This window comes from Hibiscus syriacus, unplaced genomic scaffold (genome assembly GCF_006381635.1).
Source record: "Hibiscus syriacus cultivar Baekdansim isolate YM2019G1 unplaced genomic scaffold, ASM638163v2 tig00117005_pilon, whole genome shotgun sequence".
In the NCBI taxonomy this organism is placed as follows: Eukaryota; Viridiplantae; Streptophyta; class Magnoliopsida; order Malvales; family Malvaceae; genus Hibiscus; species Hibiscus syriacus.
The window spans coordinates 1,052,170-1,070,360 of record NW_024063519.1 but is presented as its reverse complement, the minus strand read 5'-3'; the positions used below and the strand labels follow the sequence as shown (position 1 = coordinate 1,070,360).

The 18,191-nt window shown below is 31.8% G+C and overlaps 2 protein-coding genes and 1 pseudogene across 2 annotated transcripts; all 3 read left to right on the top strand.

The window, feature by feature from the left end:
• Window positions 1–6,876: 6,876 nt before the first annotated feature.
• On the top strand, window positions 6,877–7,558 carry LOC120195036 (annotated as a pseudogene).
• Window positions 7,559–8,657: 1,099 nt separating this feature from the next.
• On the top strand, window positions 8,658–9,394 carry LOC120194980 (transcription factor MYB114-like). The gene is made up of 3 exons (XM_039197131.1): window positions 8,658–8,793; window positions 8,873–9,002; window positions 9,082–9,394. Exons 1-3 carry the CDS (start codon window positions 8,658–8,660, stop codon window positions 9,392–9,394), a joined length of 579 nt encoding a protein of 192 aa, XP_039053062.1.
• Window positions 9,395–16,020: 6,626 nt separating this feature from the next.
• On the top strand, window positions 16,021–17,436 carry LOC120194918 (protein ELF4-LIKE 4-like). The gene is made up of 2 exons (XM_039197088.1): window positions 16,021–16,204; window positions 16,998–17,436. Exon 2 carries the CDS (start codon window positions 17,033–17,035, stop codon window positions 17,375–17,377), a length of 345 nt encoding a protein of 114 aa, XP_039053019.1. The 5' UTR covers window positions 16,021–16,204; window positions 16,998–17,032; the 3' UTR covers window positions 17,378–17,436.
• The last annotated feature ends 755 nt before the right edge of the window (window positions 17,437–18,191 follow it).

Below are 18,191 nucleotides of genomic sequence, written 5' to 3'. Positions count from 1 at the left end.
ATAAATCCACTGGGTCATAGTGCTAGAGTCACAAGGATTAACAGAAATTGTCCGCTAAAGATTCAAGGGGTTATATTCCCAGCGAATCTTTTGGAGTTACCGTTTGATGAGTTTGAGATTATATTGGGCATGGATTGGTTATCTCGGCATTATGGTTGGGTAGATTGTCGCATGAAGCGATTATTTATAAAGGATGCAGAGGGTACCGAGATAATAGTAATTGGAGAAAAAGCGGGGTCTTTGCCTAATGTAATATCAGCCTTTACGGCAATGAAAATGATGGAAAAAGGTTGCACAGCTTTCTTAGCAAATGTGTTCGATACCCGGACATTTGAAATTTGATTAGAGAATATTTCGACAGTTCGAGAATTTTCAGATGTATTTCCTGATAATTTACCCGGATTACCTCCTAATCGAGAAGTGGAGTTTAAAATTGAAGTTTTCCCGGGTACATCTCCTATTTCAATGGCTCCATATAGGATGGCTCCAACGGAACTTAGAGAACTAAAGGCTCAATTACAGGAGCTATTAGATCGAGGTTTTATTAGACCGAGTGTATCTCCTTGGGGTGCACCAGTACTTTTTGTTAAAAAGAAAGATGGCTCGATGCGATTATGTATAGATTATCGTAAACTGAATAAGGTGACAGTGAAGAATAAATACCCTCTTCCGAGGATCGATGATATGTTTGATCAGCTCAAGGGTGCTTAGTATTTTCGAAAATTTATCTTCGATCAGGGTATCATCAGCTAAAGATAAAAGAGGAAGATATTCCAAAGACGGCTTTCAGAACTCGATATGGTCATTATGAGTTTGTTGTGATGCCGTTTGGACTAACCAATGCTCCAGTAGCATTTATGGATTTGATGAATCGAGTCTTTCAGCCGTATTTGGATCAATTTGTGGTTTTGTTCATTGATGATATTTTGGTGTATTCTAAGACTATGGAAGAGCACGACACACATCTCCGTATCGTACTTCAGATATTACGAGATAAAAAGTTATATGCTAAATTATCAAAATGTGAATTTTGGCTGTCAGAGGTCGCCTTTCTGGGTCACATGATTTTAGCAGAAGGAATTAGAGTGGATCCTAAGAAAATACAAGCGGTAGTGGAGTGGAAACCTCCGAAAAATGTTTCTGAAGTCCGAAGTTTCTTGGGGCTAGCTAGATATTATCGGAGATTTGTGAAGAATTTTTCAATAATTGCATCTCCACTTACCAAACTACTTCGAAAGGATGTACCATTCGTTTGGAATGAAAAGTGTCAAGAAAGTTTTGAGAAGCTTAAAAAGATTCTGACTGAGGCACCGGTATTAGTACAACCAGAGTCAGGAAAAGATTATGTAATCTACAGTGATGCATCCCATAATGGTTTGGGATGTGTTTTAATGCAAGAAGGTAAAGTGGTAGCCTATGCTTCAAGGCAGTTAAAGACTCACGAACGGAATTATCCGACACATAATTTAGAGCTAGCAGCTGTAGTGTTTGCTCTGAAAATATGGCACCACTATTTATATGGTGAGCGATGCTATATTTATACAGATCATAAGAGTTTAAAATATTTGCTCACTCAGAAAGAGTTAAATCTAAGACAAAGAAGATGGATTGAGCTTCTCAAAGACTATGATGTGATTATTGATTATCATCCTGGGAAGGCTAATGTGGTAGCTGACGTACTTAGCCGAAAAACCTTTGCTGCTATGAGAGCGTTAGATGCACAACTATCAATGGAAGATGATGGTGCATTGATTGCAGAATTGAGATTAAGACCCGCCATATTTAATCGTATCAAGGATCTTCATAATAAATATAAGAAGTGTTTAGATAGAATGAAGCAAGCAAAGAAATGAGAAATGACAGATTTTGAAATTAAGTCTGATGGATGTTTGTATTATCGGAATCGAATTTGCATACCCGATGATGAAGAACTGAAGAAAGATCTTCTTTCTTAAGCTCATTATAGTCCTTTGACTATGCATCCAGGAGGAAACAAAATGTATCAAGATTTAAAGAGTCGGTATTGGTGGGCAGGTATGAAAAGAACTATCACTGAGTTTGTTTCTAAATGTCTAACCTGTCAGCAGGTAAAAGCAGAACACCAAGTACCTTCGGGGTTGTTGCAACCTATCTCAATTCCTCGATGGAAATGGGAACGAGTTACCATGGATTTTGTAACAGGTTTACCTTTGACACCTAGTAAGAAAGATTCGATCTGGGTGATAGTGGATAGATTGACAAAGACATCACACTTTATCCCAGCTCGAGAAGATTATTCTATGAACAAGTATGCTGAGTTATATATCAGAGAAATAGTACGACTTCATAGAGTACCCATTTCGATAGTTTCCGATAGAGATCCGAGATTCACTTTGAGATTTTGGAAGTCCTTGCATGAGGCATTGGGAACCAGACTAAATTTCAGCACATCTTATCATCCTCAGACAGATGGTCAATCTGAAAGAACTATTCAGATACTTGAAGATATGCTAAGGGCGTGTGTTATTAATTTTAAAGGATCGTGGGAAAAGTATTTACCTTTAGCAGAGTTTGCTTATAATAACAGTTATCAATCAAGTATCAAAATGGCTCCTTTTGAAGCGTTGTATGGAAGAAAATGTCGAACACCACTGAATTGGTACGAATTAAAAGATCGAGATGTAATTGGTCCAGATCTAATTAAGGAGATGGAAGACAAAGTGAAAGTAATCCAAGACAATCTCAAGATAGCAGCTGATAGACAGAAATCTTATGCTGATTTAAAAAGAAAAGAGATTGAATATCAAGTGGGTGATAAGGTATTTCTTAAGGTGTCACCTTGGAAAAAGATTCTAAGATTTGAACGAAAAGGGAAATTGAGACCAAGATTTATCGGGCCATACGAGATTGTAAATAGAGTTGGACCAATAGCTTATCAGTTGGCGTTACCTCCAGAGATGGACAAGATTCATAATGTATTTCACGTATCAATGCTTCGAAGATATCGATAAGATCCTTCACATGTAGTTACACGGGAGGAAATTGAGATTCAGCCAGATTTATCATACGAAGAGGAGCCAGTAAAGATTTTAGCACATGAAGTCAAAGAACTAAGAAATAAGACGATTCCATTAGTAAAAGTACTTTGGCGAAACCATAAAGTTGAGGAATCAACTTGGGAATGAGAAGAAGACATAAAGAAAAAGTTTCCTCATCTATTTAATTCAGGTATGTAAATACATATGAAAAATTCGAGGACGAATTTTATTTAAGGGGGGAGGAATTGTAATACCCCAAAAATTTGACCAGTGACTAAAATGTAAGTTTTGAAAGTTTAATGGCTAAAGTATAAACTATGAAAAGTGTAAGGACTAAAATTTGTAATTTTTAAAAGTTATATATTTTAGCCCGTAAATGAACAGTTTGGCCGAAAACAAGGATTTTAGTGGGAATCATATTTTCGGTACGAGATTTGTGTTAAAGGCTATAAAGCGGTAAAGTTCGGTATTAAATCGGATAATCAGATCGAATCAAAATTTCACAAAAATGTGAAGGATGCTAGATAAAGGTTGGAAATATTATTTATATATTTTAGAAAAGTGAAATTTAACATGGATCAATGGAATTAAGGTCGATTTTCCATGTTAAGCCAAAATTTTGGAATTAGGTGACTAAATTACAAATTTCAAAAATTACAAGGACAAACATGAAAAATTAAAATTTAGATATTTTCTGAATTTGATGAGGTAAGTGATGATGCCATAAGTGCCATGGATGAAATTATTAAGTTTTATTAGGGATAAAATGGTAAAGTGGATTAAATGAATTTTAATTTCATTTTATTATGTAGTGACAAGTGTATTAAGGGATGATGTTTAGTAAATTGAAGAAAGAGAAAAGCTCAGCTTCTTCTTCTCCAGAGTGACCGAAACTTTAAGCTCAAAAAGGTAAGAACTCTAGTTTTATTTTTAGTCTATTTTTACTAGAATTTTATGTTAGGTTATTAAGGATAAATAACCTATATGAAATTCTCTTTCATTTGACATAAATATTGTTATGGTTTAGGTTTAAATTCATCTTGAGTTGATGAAGGGATGTTGATTTCTTGTGTTTTAGGGATTATGAAGAGTTAAGTGATTTTAAAGAATTGGTTGTAAGGATTGATGAAGAATTTAAGGATGAAGTTAATGAAAACAGTTTAGATTTTGAATTTGATAGTGAGTTTGAAAATTCACCAGAAATTTTATAAAAATGATTAGAAAGTTATTTTTATATATTTTGTTCGTATATCAATCTAGTTTCGTTTAAAACAAACGGGGATCAGTTTCAAGGTGTATAAAAAAATATATGAATTTTTAACCGAGGAAATGTCATAAAAACGGGTAGCAGATTCTGTACAAAACAGATTCTGTCAGTCAACTTTAAAAATTCACCATAAATTGTACAGGTTGAATTAGAAGGAGTTCTTTATATGGATAGATTCGTATTGGAGTCTAGTTTTCAATGGAAGAAACGGAATCAAATCCCAGTGTGTACATAAATACATAATATTGATTCTTTAAAGATAGCACAAGTTGTCTGAATATGGAAATTTGTAGAATTTAAGTTGAAATGGATTAGAAGATGAAGAATAATGTTTAAATGTTGAATATATTTTTGGATGCTTGGAATTGAAGTTAAATGGCAAGAGACCATTTTGAATAAATTGGAAATGTTGAGAAGAATTCTAAAAGAATTCATTCTAATGGTTAGATGGTGGAATTCGAAAGGTTCCAAAATTTTGGGGACTTGTTTACAAGTTCTTAAATGAAGAAGTATTATTTGGGTATTTTATTCAAGTTCTGGAATTTTAGTAATTAATGTAAAATTATCATAATGGCGAAGGACCATTATGAATTAAAGAAAAAGTTGAGTTGAATTTTAGAAAGAATTCAAAATATGTGGTTTGACGTTATAATGGAGTTATGATTTAGGTTGCTATCGATTTAGTTATCGATTTTATTTTATAGATTCTCAAATGTCAAAAATGAGTTTATGTTAGAACGATACTAATATGTAGTTTAAACATTTTGTGTTATAATTTCGTATTGTCAGATTTCAATAAAACTAGCAATCCGAACAATCTGAAAGCAAAGGACAAAGCTTGTGACAAGTATTATCGTATACAAGTTCTTAAGTGAGGAAAAGGTGAGTGCAATTTATTTATTTAATTATTTTGATCGAGGACGACTTGCGATAAGTCAACCTCACCTTATTTATTTCAAAGATATGAATTATGTTTTGATTATGAAATTATATCCATAATTTCTTTAATAAGTTTTATGAAAGTTTTTGGACATGAATTGTCCATGTCACATTTTAAGAATGTGAATTAAATATATTTTCGACTCTGATATGATGTTTATCAAATGGTTAAGAAATGAACTAAAAGCCCACTGTATGTTATATTGAGAATCAAATGTACAATTGGCATGCCACGAGGTGGAGTGATTATCTGTTCTGATTTTGATATATTGTGGTGTACCGAAGTGTACACTAGTATATATATATTCTGATCTGAATGCACCTCGTGTGCATATTGTTATTTCCGATGTGATAGCACTATGTGTGCTTATCTGTTCCGACTGATGATCTGATATCTGTATTGCCCACACTCGTCTGACTGACGTATCTTATATTCTCTTAAAATATACTTTGGGCTATAAAAATGAAATAAGAAAGTTCTGAAAAGTGTCTGACTACAAAGAATTATGAACTGATTATTCTGTCTGATCCGATTATTTATGATCTTGTGAAAATTATCAGATGATTATTTTCAGGTTTATTATAAAGTTCAACATGAGATATCTGGTTTGAATATTCTGAAGAATTTCAGTCTGTATTATTTTAATGATTTTATATATTTTGATATTTTATTTAATTATTCTCACCTTTAGTATTACTGCCTCACTAAGTTATACTTAGCGCGTGATGATTTTCATACGTAGGTTCTAGTAAGGATAAGTACGATCGGTAAGGAGCTATCGGAGCATCTTTTGGAAAGACATACATATCATCAGTATCAGTAAGACATCTGTGATGTTCATTTTGACTTATAGTGGCATGTATAATTATGTCAATAGTTTCTAATTATCGTATTTATTTTAAATAAATTGTAATAGTAAACTAGAACTATTTTAGTTTATTTTACTTAGTTTAGTTTTATTGGTAACTATGCATGACAAGAATTTATTACATTATTATGTTTTTAAAAGGTTTTACGAAAAGACATGGTTTAGTAAAATTACTGAATAAATAATGAATTTATTTTTTTGTAATAAAGAAATAAATTATAATCTGAAATATACTTTAAAATAGATTTTTTTAAAGTTAGAACAAGAGTATTTTCAAAGAAATAATTTTTTACGGAAATTTCAGTTCAGTAAATGTTTTCAGTTTGATGTGAAATCGTTAACTCATATATCGAGACATATACGGGTTAAAGGTGTTACATTTTAAGGTGAATATTTATTTATTTCCTATATGTAAATAAAAGAGTCAGTAGTTATTTAAAAATTATTTTAAAATTTATGGCTCTCATTCATTGAAATCATGAATGATGTGATGAGCCGGACATTAAATAATTTTTATAGTCTCATAGTTGAAGTCCATTTCTTGAAAAATGAAAACAAAACATTAATTCTTCCAATGGAAGATATTGCTTGGGGAAGCGATTTTCATAATCGATACATTGCATCTCCCCATTAACATTAATTAGTGGGGGTAAAAAATGCCAAGTGCTTAGGCAACGCAAAACTCTCCACCTTCCTTTAGCATGAAATTATAAAATCTGGAAGCAAATGCCAATTACCATGTGCTTCTCGGTTCTCATCGTCTCTATCGAAGTGGGGGTAAAAAATGGTGAAAATAGAAGAGTATTGTGAAGGTGATATCATTCACTTGGTCGATGATTTCTATTTCTTAGCCCTATATGACGATGAAGAAATATTTCCAATCTCTGATGAGAAATATGCACTCGAGTTACATTTACAAGAGGCTTTAATGTCATCTGCGATCTCCACTAGATCTGGGTCCGGATCCATACATCATTTGGAGACATATCAGCGAGTCAACTCAATGACAACTCGTAAAGGAAAGAGAAACAAATCGGCGAGTCATCAAGTCTCAAGTTGATAACGGCAGTTTATGCCTTATTTGCATGGATGTCAATCCAGTTGATGAGATGTTTAGAAGCAACGCTTGCTCCCTTTTGTTCCGCAAAGATTGCGATGGTAATTATGTAGCCGCCTAAATCCAGGAAAACATAGCAATGGTTAAATGCCCCGATATGGACTGCAATGCTGCTTTGGAGCCTCAGTTTTGTCGTTCGATTGTTCCCGGAAAAGTGTTTGATCGATGGGAAAATGCTCTTTGTGAATCGATGGTTATGGCGTCCCAGAAATTCTACTGCCTTTTCAAGGATTGCTCTGCCGTGTTGGTGGATGATGGAGGGTCCGATGTGGTGCAATCGGAGTGTCCGGTTTGTCATAGGCTGTTAGGTATGGCTCATAAATATACCGGTAAAGATGACAGAGGATAAAGCGGAGTGAGCATAGTTTGGGGACCAATTTAGAAAGAGGAGCATAGTTTAGGATGAAATTAGAATGTTTAAAAGTTTGAGTTCAGAATGTGGTTCATAGTTTGGAGATAAAATTATAATATTCAAAAGTTTAAGGACTAATTTGAAATGAGGGTTATAGTTTTGGGGTATGCGATGCAATTAACTCATAAATCATACACCAATGATTAAATAAAAAATACTATCATGTAACTTAAATTAGGTTTAATAATAATAATAATAAAACCTTGAGAGTGAGCTAAAAAGTGACATTATTAATAATTCAAGAATTATCCTATATAGTATATATAATTACTTATTAGAACCCTAAAGATAAAATAATATAAAATATAGCTGCAAAAAGACATTACGACAAATCATGTTAAGAACTAAGTATAAAATAAAATAAAGGTAGCTAATATAAGTCAACCTTTTAGTAGTGACGTTTATGCTTTAGGCACAGCTCTCTATAAAAAAACAGAATAATATATATAAAACAAAATGAGAGTGAAACTTAATCTTTCAATTAATCAATAAATTGTAATCATCTCCTACTTGTCTACCCTTTTGTCATACAATCAGCAGCTACTTGACAAACTTGGTTATGGAATATGGATGGGGAGAAGCCCGCCGATTCCCGTTCCATAGCCATCTAACTTTCACAATTCACACTGTTTTTTAAAACACAATGGCCGATGCCATCTTTTCATTTTGTCTGTGCCCCCTAAAATCAAGTCACAGGCGCACTATGCATATATATATTGTAATCTGCAGCCTTTTGCCAGAGTAATATGCCGGCTTTTGTACCAACTTTACAGCATTTTCATTCCTCAATCATCAAAATTCAAAGCCAACACTGCTGTCCTTTTTCATGTCGTCTGCAATCCGCAGCTCTCTCTTGTCTAAACACTTTGTAGCTTTGAAATATGTATTATATATGCGTATAGTTAAGTGGTAGTTGAGGTTCTTCTTACGCACGAAGAAGGGTAGATAAAACAGTGAGCCACGTACAATCTCCCCCTTCTCCCTTTCTGATTATATATAGCCATAACTGGATCGAAAGAAATTCGAACCCATAAAAATGGAAGAAAATGTGCCGGCCCCTAAGAGATCAGAAATCTTCAAGGGAGCATGGACGGCTGGAGAAGATAGAAAGTTGGCCGAGGTTATTGCAGTTCATGGTGCAAGAAGGTGGAGGACAATTGCAAACATAGCAGGTAGGCACCAAATAAATAATTCATATAGGCATACGATATAGGTGTTTCGTTTTTTAATATTTTTTTTACGTTGTTGTAGGTTTAAATAGGTGTGGCAAAAGTTGCAGGCTGAGATGGATGAATTATCTTAGGCCTAACATCAAGAGAGGAAATATAACAGACCAAGAAGAGGACTTGATACTTAGGCTACATAAACTCCTTGGAAACAGGTTAATTGGTTTGGATGAATCTTGCAAGTTGCAATATCTTCCAAAGTTGATTATTGATGATGAGTTTTCCATTCTGCAGGTGGTCTTTGATTGCTGGGAGATTACCGGGGAGAACAGACAATGAGATCAAAAACTACTGGAATTCTCATTTGAGCAAGAAAGTGAACCAAAACGAGAAACAGAGTGTAGGGTCGGCAAGACAAGGCTGCAAAGCTCAAAAGAGACTAGGGGAGATTGCCAACGAAGAAGGGAGAGAAGGGAATACATATGCCGGATGTGAGGACTCGAATATCGGCTTCAATGTGGATGAGTTCTTTGATTTCTCCAACGAGGACACCCGCAACTTGGAGTGGGTGAGCAGATTCCTCCAACTTGATGAGGACTTTAACTGAAACCTTGTATGGAATGGAGAGAACTTTTGTTTTTATCCCCTATGATTATGATTCGTGAATGTGATGCAATCCTTGTTGATACGTAAAATCTAGTTATTCGTCAATGAATTTGGCAATGGCAGGATTCAAGTATTTTTGTCAGCAATACATTCTACTTGCCGAAACTACAGCACAAACTCTCGTGATTGGCATTAATCAGCAGTTCAGCACTATCAAAAAGTAATAGAAAATAGGATAAAACAGAAAGGAAAAGACAAGAAACTGACGAGTAGATTAGTATGGCAATTGAGGAATACAGGAAAACAATCTAACTATATACATACATATTGTAGTCCTTGGACGATAGTTCCTGGAGGTATATATAGAAAAGATAATCTTTCTTAAAATTAGTGGGAAAGATAGGGAAAAAGTGAATATAAAAGCGAAAGGACCTATCGATTAATCTGATGATACAAAAGGGTTACTGAAAGTCATATTCTTCCACTTTTATTGAGGGGAGATTAAGTGCAAGATCAGTACGTATATAGCATTAAAAAGTCTGGAAAGCAACAGTGTCCCGCGGAGACTTAAACCCTGCTGTAGTGGAAAATCATTGTCCTATTGATTCGTTCCATTCCAATGTTCTGAAAACTACTCAACCCCCCTTTCTTCACCTTTTTCCACCTTGTCATTTTTTGATAGAGACTAACATAAGATTTTATGTTAATATTTAAAAATTTTAAAAGATGAGAAACTTATAAGATTTTAAGATAGATAAAAACAAGTTATCAATATAAAAAATGTAAATTCAGGGACCAAATGATGGTTAAGCCTGTTGGAAGTTGGAACTAGAAAACAGCGGATTGTGTTGTTGTAAACGTGCCCTCACTTTCACGAATATAAAGCCATGAAGACGGAACGTCGGCCCATATCTGACGGTAGCTAGCTCGGTTGGTGTTCGCATTAGATGGTTCATTGGCTCTCTACTGACCCTAAAATTCGAAAGCTAAACAATATCTGTTACTACGGTAAAACTTCTTCTTTTTCACCACTTTAAAAAACAGGGTAAACTTCCAAAATGGTCCACTTTTTTACTGCTAATGTTTTGGTCATCCGAAATTTATTTTATTTTATTTTATTTTTGAATGAAAAGAAAAAAATCTGGCCAAGTCTCCTGGTCATATTATTATTTCCTTAGGGGGTGTTTGGTTCAAGTTATGTAGGATTTCAATGGGAATGTAATCCACATTCCCATGTTTGGTTGGCCAGTAATCTCATTCCCGGTCATATTTTATTACCAATAGTGGATTTTTTAGAATATATTACCGGGATTGTCATTACCTCTCTTTCCTTAGGTATTGTTAGATTACCGATGTTTTGGACTAAAATGCTCTTAATTTTTTTTTTCAAAAATGTCATTCTTCTGTTATTGAATAATAAAAATTTCACAAAGGTTAAACTATAAATTTATCCTTTAACTATTTTAGATTTACAAAAAAAATCTATAATTAAAATTTATATGAAGTTCAAGGGTTAAAATAAAATTTTAACCTTTCATTAAACCTTTTTATATTTTCAATTTTGTAAAAAAAATTATATAAATTTTATGAATTTAAATTTTTTAAATAAAATATATAAATATTTTTTAACTTGTAAAAAAAATAAATATATAATAAAGACAATTTAGTCAAATATACATCCAATAATCTTTTATTCCTTTAACAAAATACGATAATCTTATATTCTTGCTAAACCAACCAAACATAAAATACAACATTCACAGTAATTCTATTCCCTGATAATCTTTTATTACCACTGGTAATCTTACATTCCGTGAACCAAACGCACCCTTAATATGCATCAGTAATAAATCTACGTGATAAACAATATCTGTTTTATTAACATAAAGTAAGATTTTTTTTAATCTAGAGTGATTACTAGTAGTAGTATTTGCTTTAGAGATTCTCAACCATTTTACAATGAACGCTCAAATATCCTATAGTTATTGGTGCACGAACCTATGACCTTTGAAGATAACAATCATCCCTTCAACAAATGAGGTAACTTAATTGATATATTTATATAAAAAGTTACATTATAGGAATAATTTAACTTAAAATTATTAATATACCAAAAAAGAATTATTATTATTATTATTATCATAAATATTTGAATTTATACTTTTTGTTTTATACTTTGATTTTTATGCTTTTTAAATTAAGTTAAATGACACTAAATTAAGTTTGACAGTTATAAAATATAAAATTTTGTCTCAATCAATCTGTGAGTGAAAATATAAACTAATAAAATTAGTTATATCACAGAAATAACTTTATTAAAATTTTAAAATAATTATCTATTCGTAAAATAATACTATACTGAAATAGGCATTTTAAAAAATATATTATTATAAATTATACCAAAAAAGATATATACAAATTTAAATTTATTTATTTTAACTTAAAAGTCAATTTTATTAATATTTTTGGTTACATATTAATTTAACTATTATTTAACTAGATTGATTTTCTTTCTCACTCTATTCTAATAAAATTGATTGAATGTTATGATAAAAAAAATCTGCTTGAAGAAGGTTCACCATAATTTATTTCATAATTAGGCTGATTATTATATTAACTTAAAAAATTATCAAAATCTCACGTAACATGCAATTTAGATACATGAATCATGATAGACAGACAAAAATTATTACATTATCCGAATGAGATGTAACAAATATTGTAAAAGATAATCTAATTTATAATATAATTTCTATGAACATAATTTTGATTTTTGCCGTATATTCTATTTGAGAATTTTTAAATTAAAATAATAAAAACATGACTCGTATATTTGACAAACTTAATCTCATTATCTTTCTGAGTCAATTCGATGAAACCTGACCCCTACTTATTTCTTCATCAGTGTTTTAGACTTTTAGTAATTATTTTATTCTATTCTATCTGGCAAACCAAATATATACTACTCAAGTACCGCAGCAGGCGAAGTAAACGAGGTGAGGATAATGAAAACCAGAAATCAATATTAAAAAAAAAATCTCTGAATGACTGCCTGCCTTGGGCTTTCCCGCATCTCTTCAAAAGTTTAGAGGAAGAGACAAAACAGAGACAGTGAGAGAGAGAGGACCCAACAGACAAGAGATTGTATTAGAAAAGGTGGGTTAATATATTATTAATATATAGTATTACCAGATATATTATAATATATTTAATAAATTTGATTTAGCGTTATCTGAAATATCGAGTAATAATAATGTTGTAAGTGAAAATCATGAAGAAAATATTAAAAAATTTGGCAACCAGTAAACTTAACTAGTAGGTTTGTGTCGATATAAATGAAAAATGTATCGATCCATAGCAATATAACAGTTAAAAATATGATAAAACCGGTGTCATTATGATAAAACCGGTAAACCGCTACCAGATATATTGAAAGTGTCGATAAATTAATATAAGTATCGACACTTTTGTAATTTAAAAGAGAAGAAGTTATAGCGCCTATAAAGTGTCGATACTTTATACAAATGTATCGATCCATAGCAATATAACAGGTAATAATATGACAAAACCGGTGTCATTATGATAAAACCGGTAAACCGCTACCGGATATATTGAAAGTGTCGATAAATTAATATAAGTATCGACACTTTTGTAATTTAAAAGAGAAGAAGTTATAGCGCTTAAAAAGTGTCGATATTTTATACAAATGTATCGATACATAGCAATATAACAAGTAATAATACGACAAAACAGATCTCGAAATGATAAAACCGGTAAAAAGCTACCGGATATATTGAAAGTATCGATAAATTAATATAAGTATCGACACTTTTGATATTTAAAAGAGAATAAGTTATAGCTCCTAAAAAGTGTCGATACTTTATACAAATGTATCGATTCACATCAATATAACAGGTAATAATATGACAAAACATGTCTCGAAATGATAAAATCGGTAAAAAGCTACCGAATATATTGAAAGTGTCGATAAATTAATATAAGTATCGACACTTTTGATATTTAAAAGAGAAGAAGTTATAGCGCCTAAAAATTGTCGATACTTTATACAAATGTATCGATCCATATTAATATAACATGTAATAATATGACAAAACAGGTCTTGAAATGATAAAATCGGTAAAAAGATACTGGATATATTGAAAGTGTCGATAAATTAATATAAGTATCGACACTTTTGTAATTTAAAAGAGAAGAAGTTATAGCGCCTAAAAAGTGTCGATACTTTATACATATGTATTGATCCATAGCAATATAACATGTAATAATATTACAAAACATGTCTCGAAATGATAAAATCGGTAAAAAGATACCGGATATATTGAAAGTGTCGATAAATTAATATAAGTATCGACACTTTTGTAATTTAAAAGAGAAGAAGTTATAACGCCTAAAAAGTATCGATACTTTATACAAATGTATCGATCTATAGCAATATAACAGGTAATAATATGATAAAATATGTCTCGAAATGATAAAACCGGTAAAAAGCTATCGAATATATTGCAAGTGTCGATAAATTAATATAATTATCAACACTTTTTATATTTAAAAGAGAATAAGTTATAGCGCCTAAAAAGTGTCGATATTTTATACAAATGTATCGATCCATAGCAATATAACAGGTAATAATATGACAAAACAGATCTCGAAATGATTAAATGTATTGATGAAGGGTGGTACAACATTAAATTTGCAGGACATATTCAGGTATGTACAATAACTACAGAATTCAATAATTTTAAAGTAATAGGTAAAATTACAATGTAGGTGATAAAATTAGGCTATTTTAATGACAAATAATTATAATGTAATTGGTAAATTGACAATGTAACCAATATACATATACCGTTTAATTATAAAACAGGTTAACATAAAGTATCGACACTATTAGATTTTGTGTCGATACATTTATAACAAGTATCGATCCCAAAATCAAAGAGACCGATAATTATAATGTAATAGGTAAATTTTCAATGTAACCGGTAGAAATATACCAGGTTCATGAGAGAATAGGTCAACATAAAGTATCGACACTTTTTTAATTTGTGTCGATATATTTTTCCAAAATGAATGGCAAACGAGGTGTACACATAAAGTGTCGATACATTTGTAAAAAGTATCGATCCTCGAAACATCGAAATCGATAATTATTATGTAACAGGTAAATTTACAATGTAACCGGTTAAAATATACCGGTTAATTAACAAATAGGTCTACATTATGTATCGACACCCTTTAAATATGTGTCGCTACTTTTTTCCAAAATAAAGCACAAACGAGTTGCACGCATAAAGTGTTGATACATTTAAAATTGTATCGATCCCGAAAACATCGAAAACGATATACATAATGTAATAGGTCAATTTATAATGTAACCGGTTTAAATTTACCGATTTTATGAGAAACAACAACAACAACAACAACAACAAAACCCAATTCCCATATGCAATGGGGTAAGGGAGAGGTAGGGTAGTAGGCTGCCCCAAACGCCAGGTTGAGAGTAGCTTTCGTGGAAGACCTCCGGCAGTCAGAAAATTAAAAATATAGATAAAATGCAAAGCATGTATAAATAAATACATAAATACATAGTTGAACATTATTTTATGAGAAAATAGGTTAATATAAGCGCTACTTATTATATTATATAAGCGCTACCTAATTTGTTATTGTACTTGATAATATTTTCGGTTAAATGCCTATTTTATTATATAAGCGCTACCTAATATTTTATTGTGCTTGATAATATTTCCAGTTAAATGATATAATATAACCGATCTAAATTTTAATCGATCACTTGTTTAACCGGTCACACCATTTTTTAATCGTTTTTTAGGCGCCGCACAGCATAACTTTCCCAACAAACAACGTTAACAACGTTAATAGTCTTGTCTCATTGAGTATGTCAATAAGATTAGAGTAAACTACAAGGGAGATCACCAAACTATGGTCATTAATCAATCTTGTCACCGAATTATTTTTTATCTCAATTCGACCACCAAACTTTTAATTGATTCAATCAGACCACTCTCCGTTAAAAAAACGATTTTACTGATGTGTCCGTTAATAAAACTGGCATAATTATATATTTGGTCCTTAATATTGGAATAATTATACCTTTAGTCCTTAATATTTACATATTCTATCAATTTAACAGAGAGTAGTCTAATTGAATCAATTATAAAATTTGGTAGTCAAATTGAGACAAAAAATAATTCGGTGACAAGATAGATTAATGACCATAGTTTGGTGGCCTCCCGTGTAGTTTACTCATAAAATTATGAGAACTTTCATTCTTGTATTCACGTAGTTCTACCGTAAGCAACCTTAATATATAATTAATTTTTTTATAAAAAATATTTTTTATATTTTTAATAAAAAATTATCAAAAATATTTTTTTTAAACTATTAATATTTTTAATATTTTCGATAAAATACTTAATAATAATATTTTTAATAAAAAAATATTATTTTAAATAACACTTTACCAAAAATGATAAATATTTTAAGTATAAATAATAATATTTTAGATAATGTTTTTACTAAAATTATTAAAAAAATAATAAGTAACTTTCTTTTTTCTGGTTCATGATTTCAGGGCCTCCATGTTGACTTGATTCTAATCTCTCCCGGCCAGCTCCAGAAGCTTTAGAATTTTCCCTTCCATTATTATTTTTTATTTCTGATCAGAAGAAGATATAAATCCGAATCCCATATTTTTGCTGGAAAGAGATTCCAATTCTGCTGTTATTTTACCCTCTCTCTCTCTCTCTCTCTGTCTTGAGGCTTCCAGGTAAGAAAAGGAAAATGCATATCAACCCAGATTTTGTTTATACCATACCTGTACTGTTTTAATGGCTTTTTTTCTCTTTCCTTTTCTGTTGATATAATTACTATACATTTACATGCTTTTTGAGCTCCCCCCCCCCCCCCCTTTCCATTGTTTTTGAGGGAGATGGGTGTCTCTTTGCAACTCTATTTTTGGAACAACAGCTGAAGAAATTGCTTCCTAGGGCCTTACTATTCCCTTTTTTACACCGAAATTTGTTTTTCTTTCCTGTCTCTATTTTTTCTTTTTAATGATGTTTTTTAGATTTGGATATATGATTTTGCGGGGGTCTCTCAAAATAAGAACTTTGGGTTTAAAAGTTGCTTCTTTTGGGAAAAGCAGTTTTTTCCTCTTTTAAACACACCCAAAAAAATAAAACAAATTTCTGTGTTTTTGTGTGTGCTTAATACATTGTCTCTTATCATGCACACACGCCCTTAATCTCTGCTTGGTTGCTAAGAAATGTGGAGAAAGGCAAAAGAAAACTTTGAGCAATAATTCTATCCAATTCCAGACTGTTCGAACTCTTTCACGTTGCTTCCTTTGGTGGATGTAGTGCCTCCTATAATACGAATTAGAAATCTATGGTCTTAAAACTTCAGTTTATCTTTCTTTTGCATTCATTTTCTTCTCAACCAAATAGAGACCATATTGTTCCATGCCTTTCCGTGTTGCATTTTTATTCTTTTCTTACAATAATGACTGTCACTTTTATCCTTTTATCTGTCCTAATTAATTTGGATGTGTTGTTACGCAGGAATACCACTGGTTTTGATTGAACTGAACTGTGGAATGGAAGGTAATATATATCCAGGGTTTGGTAATGGAGCTCAAGTGGATGGCAAGGTTTTGCAGACATTTCAAAAGAGTTTTGTGCAAGTTCAAGACATCCTAGACCAAAACAGGCTGCTAATTAACGAGATTAACCAAAACCATGAGTCAAATATCCCCCAGAACTTGAGCAGGAATGTCAGCTTAATTAAAGAGTTGAACAACAACATTAGAAGAGTGGTAGATCTCTATGCCGATCTCTCGAGCTCTTTCACAAGGTCGATGGAGCCTTCATCGGAAGGCGATTCGGCCGGGACGTACGAACCTGATGGAAACGCTAGTCAGAAGAGAATTAGATCTGGGTAAATTTGATCAAAGCTAAGCCTTTTGTTATAAATTACTCCTATAGTATTATCTTTCACTGTGGAATATTGAAATAACATCCTATGAGATTTACCGTTGTGGTGATGTAGAATTATGTTATCTTGTTTGAAATCAAAGCATTACTTGTTTAACATCTGCAAATCGTGGCCTGGAAATAGTGGATTTTCTTCACTTTTTTGTTTGTTTAATAAATGAGATAGGGTTATCTTATCTGTACTTGGTCTGCATTTTTAATTGTTTATATAACGAGGCTAGTGTGATTGCTTAACTGTCACTAAATGCATTTTCTAGTTTATTTTCATTTGTTAAGAGCTATGATATGCCTTTGATGGGAACTCCCAACAACCACACTTTATTCTTCTCCCTTGTTTTTCGAAAGCAGATTCTTCATTTCTCCTTTTAGATTGCAAGTAAAGGGTTGGTATATACTGCTTTTATAACCCTTTTTTGAAGCTTCTTTTAAGTCTAGAAGCCCCAGACAATTGAACATGGTACATACTATGATATTAATTTGTTGATGGAAAGGATGGAGTTATGTACCTTGTGGTAATTTAGTTCATATTTTCTTATTTGGACGATAGGGATGAGTCCAAAATTAAATATTGACAGGGGTCGAAATATTAGATTATTTAAGAAAAATATAAAGACTTGTTAGGTATTTAAACTCGAAAATCGGCATGAACAAGTGACCTTAGTGATTAAGGGGATTGTTGTTATCTTTTATGTCCCAAGTCAAGCACTACGTATATAGGGGTATGAGCGTTCTTTGTCAAATAGTTGAAAGTCTTTGTACATA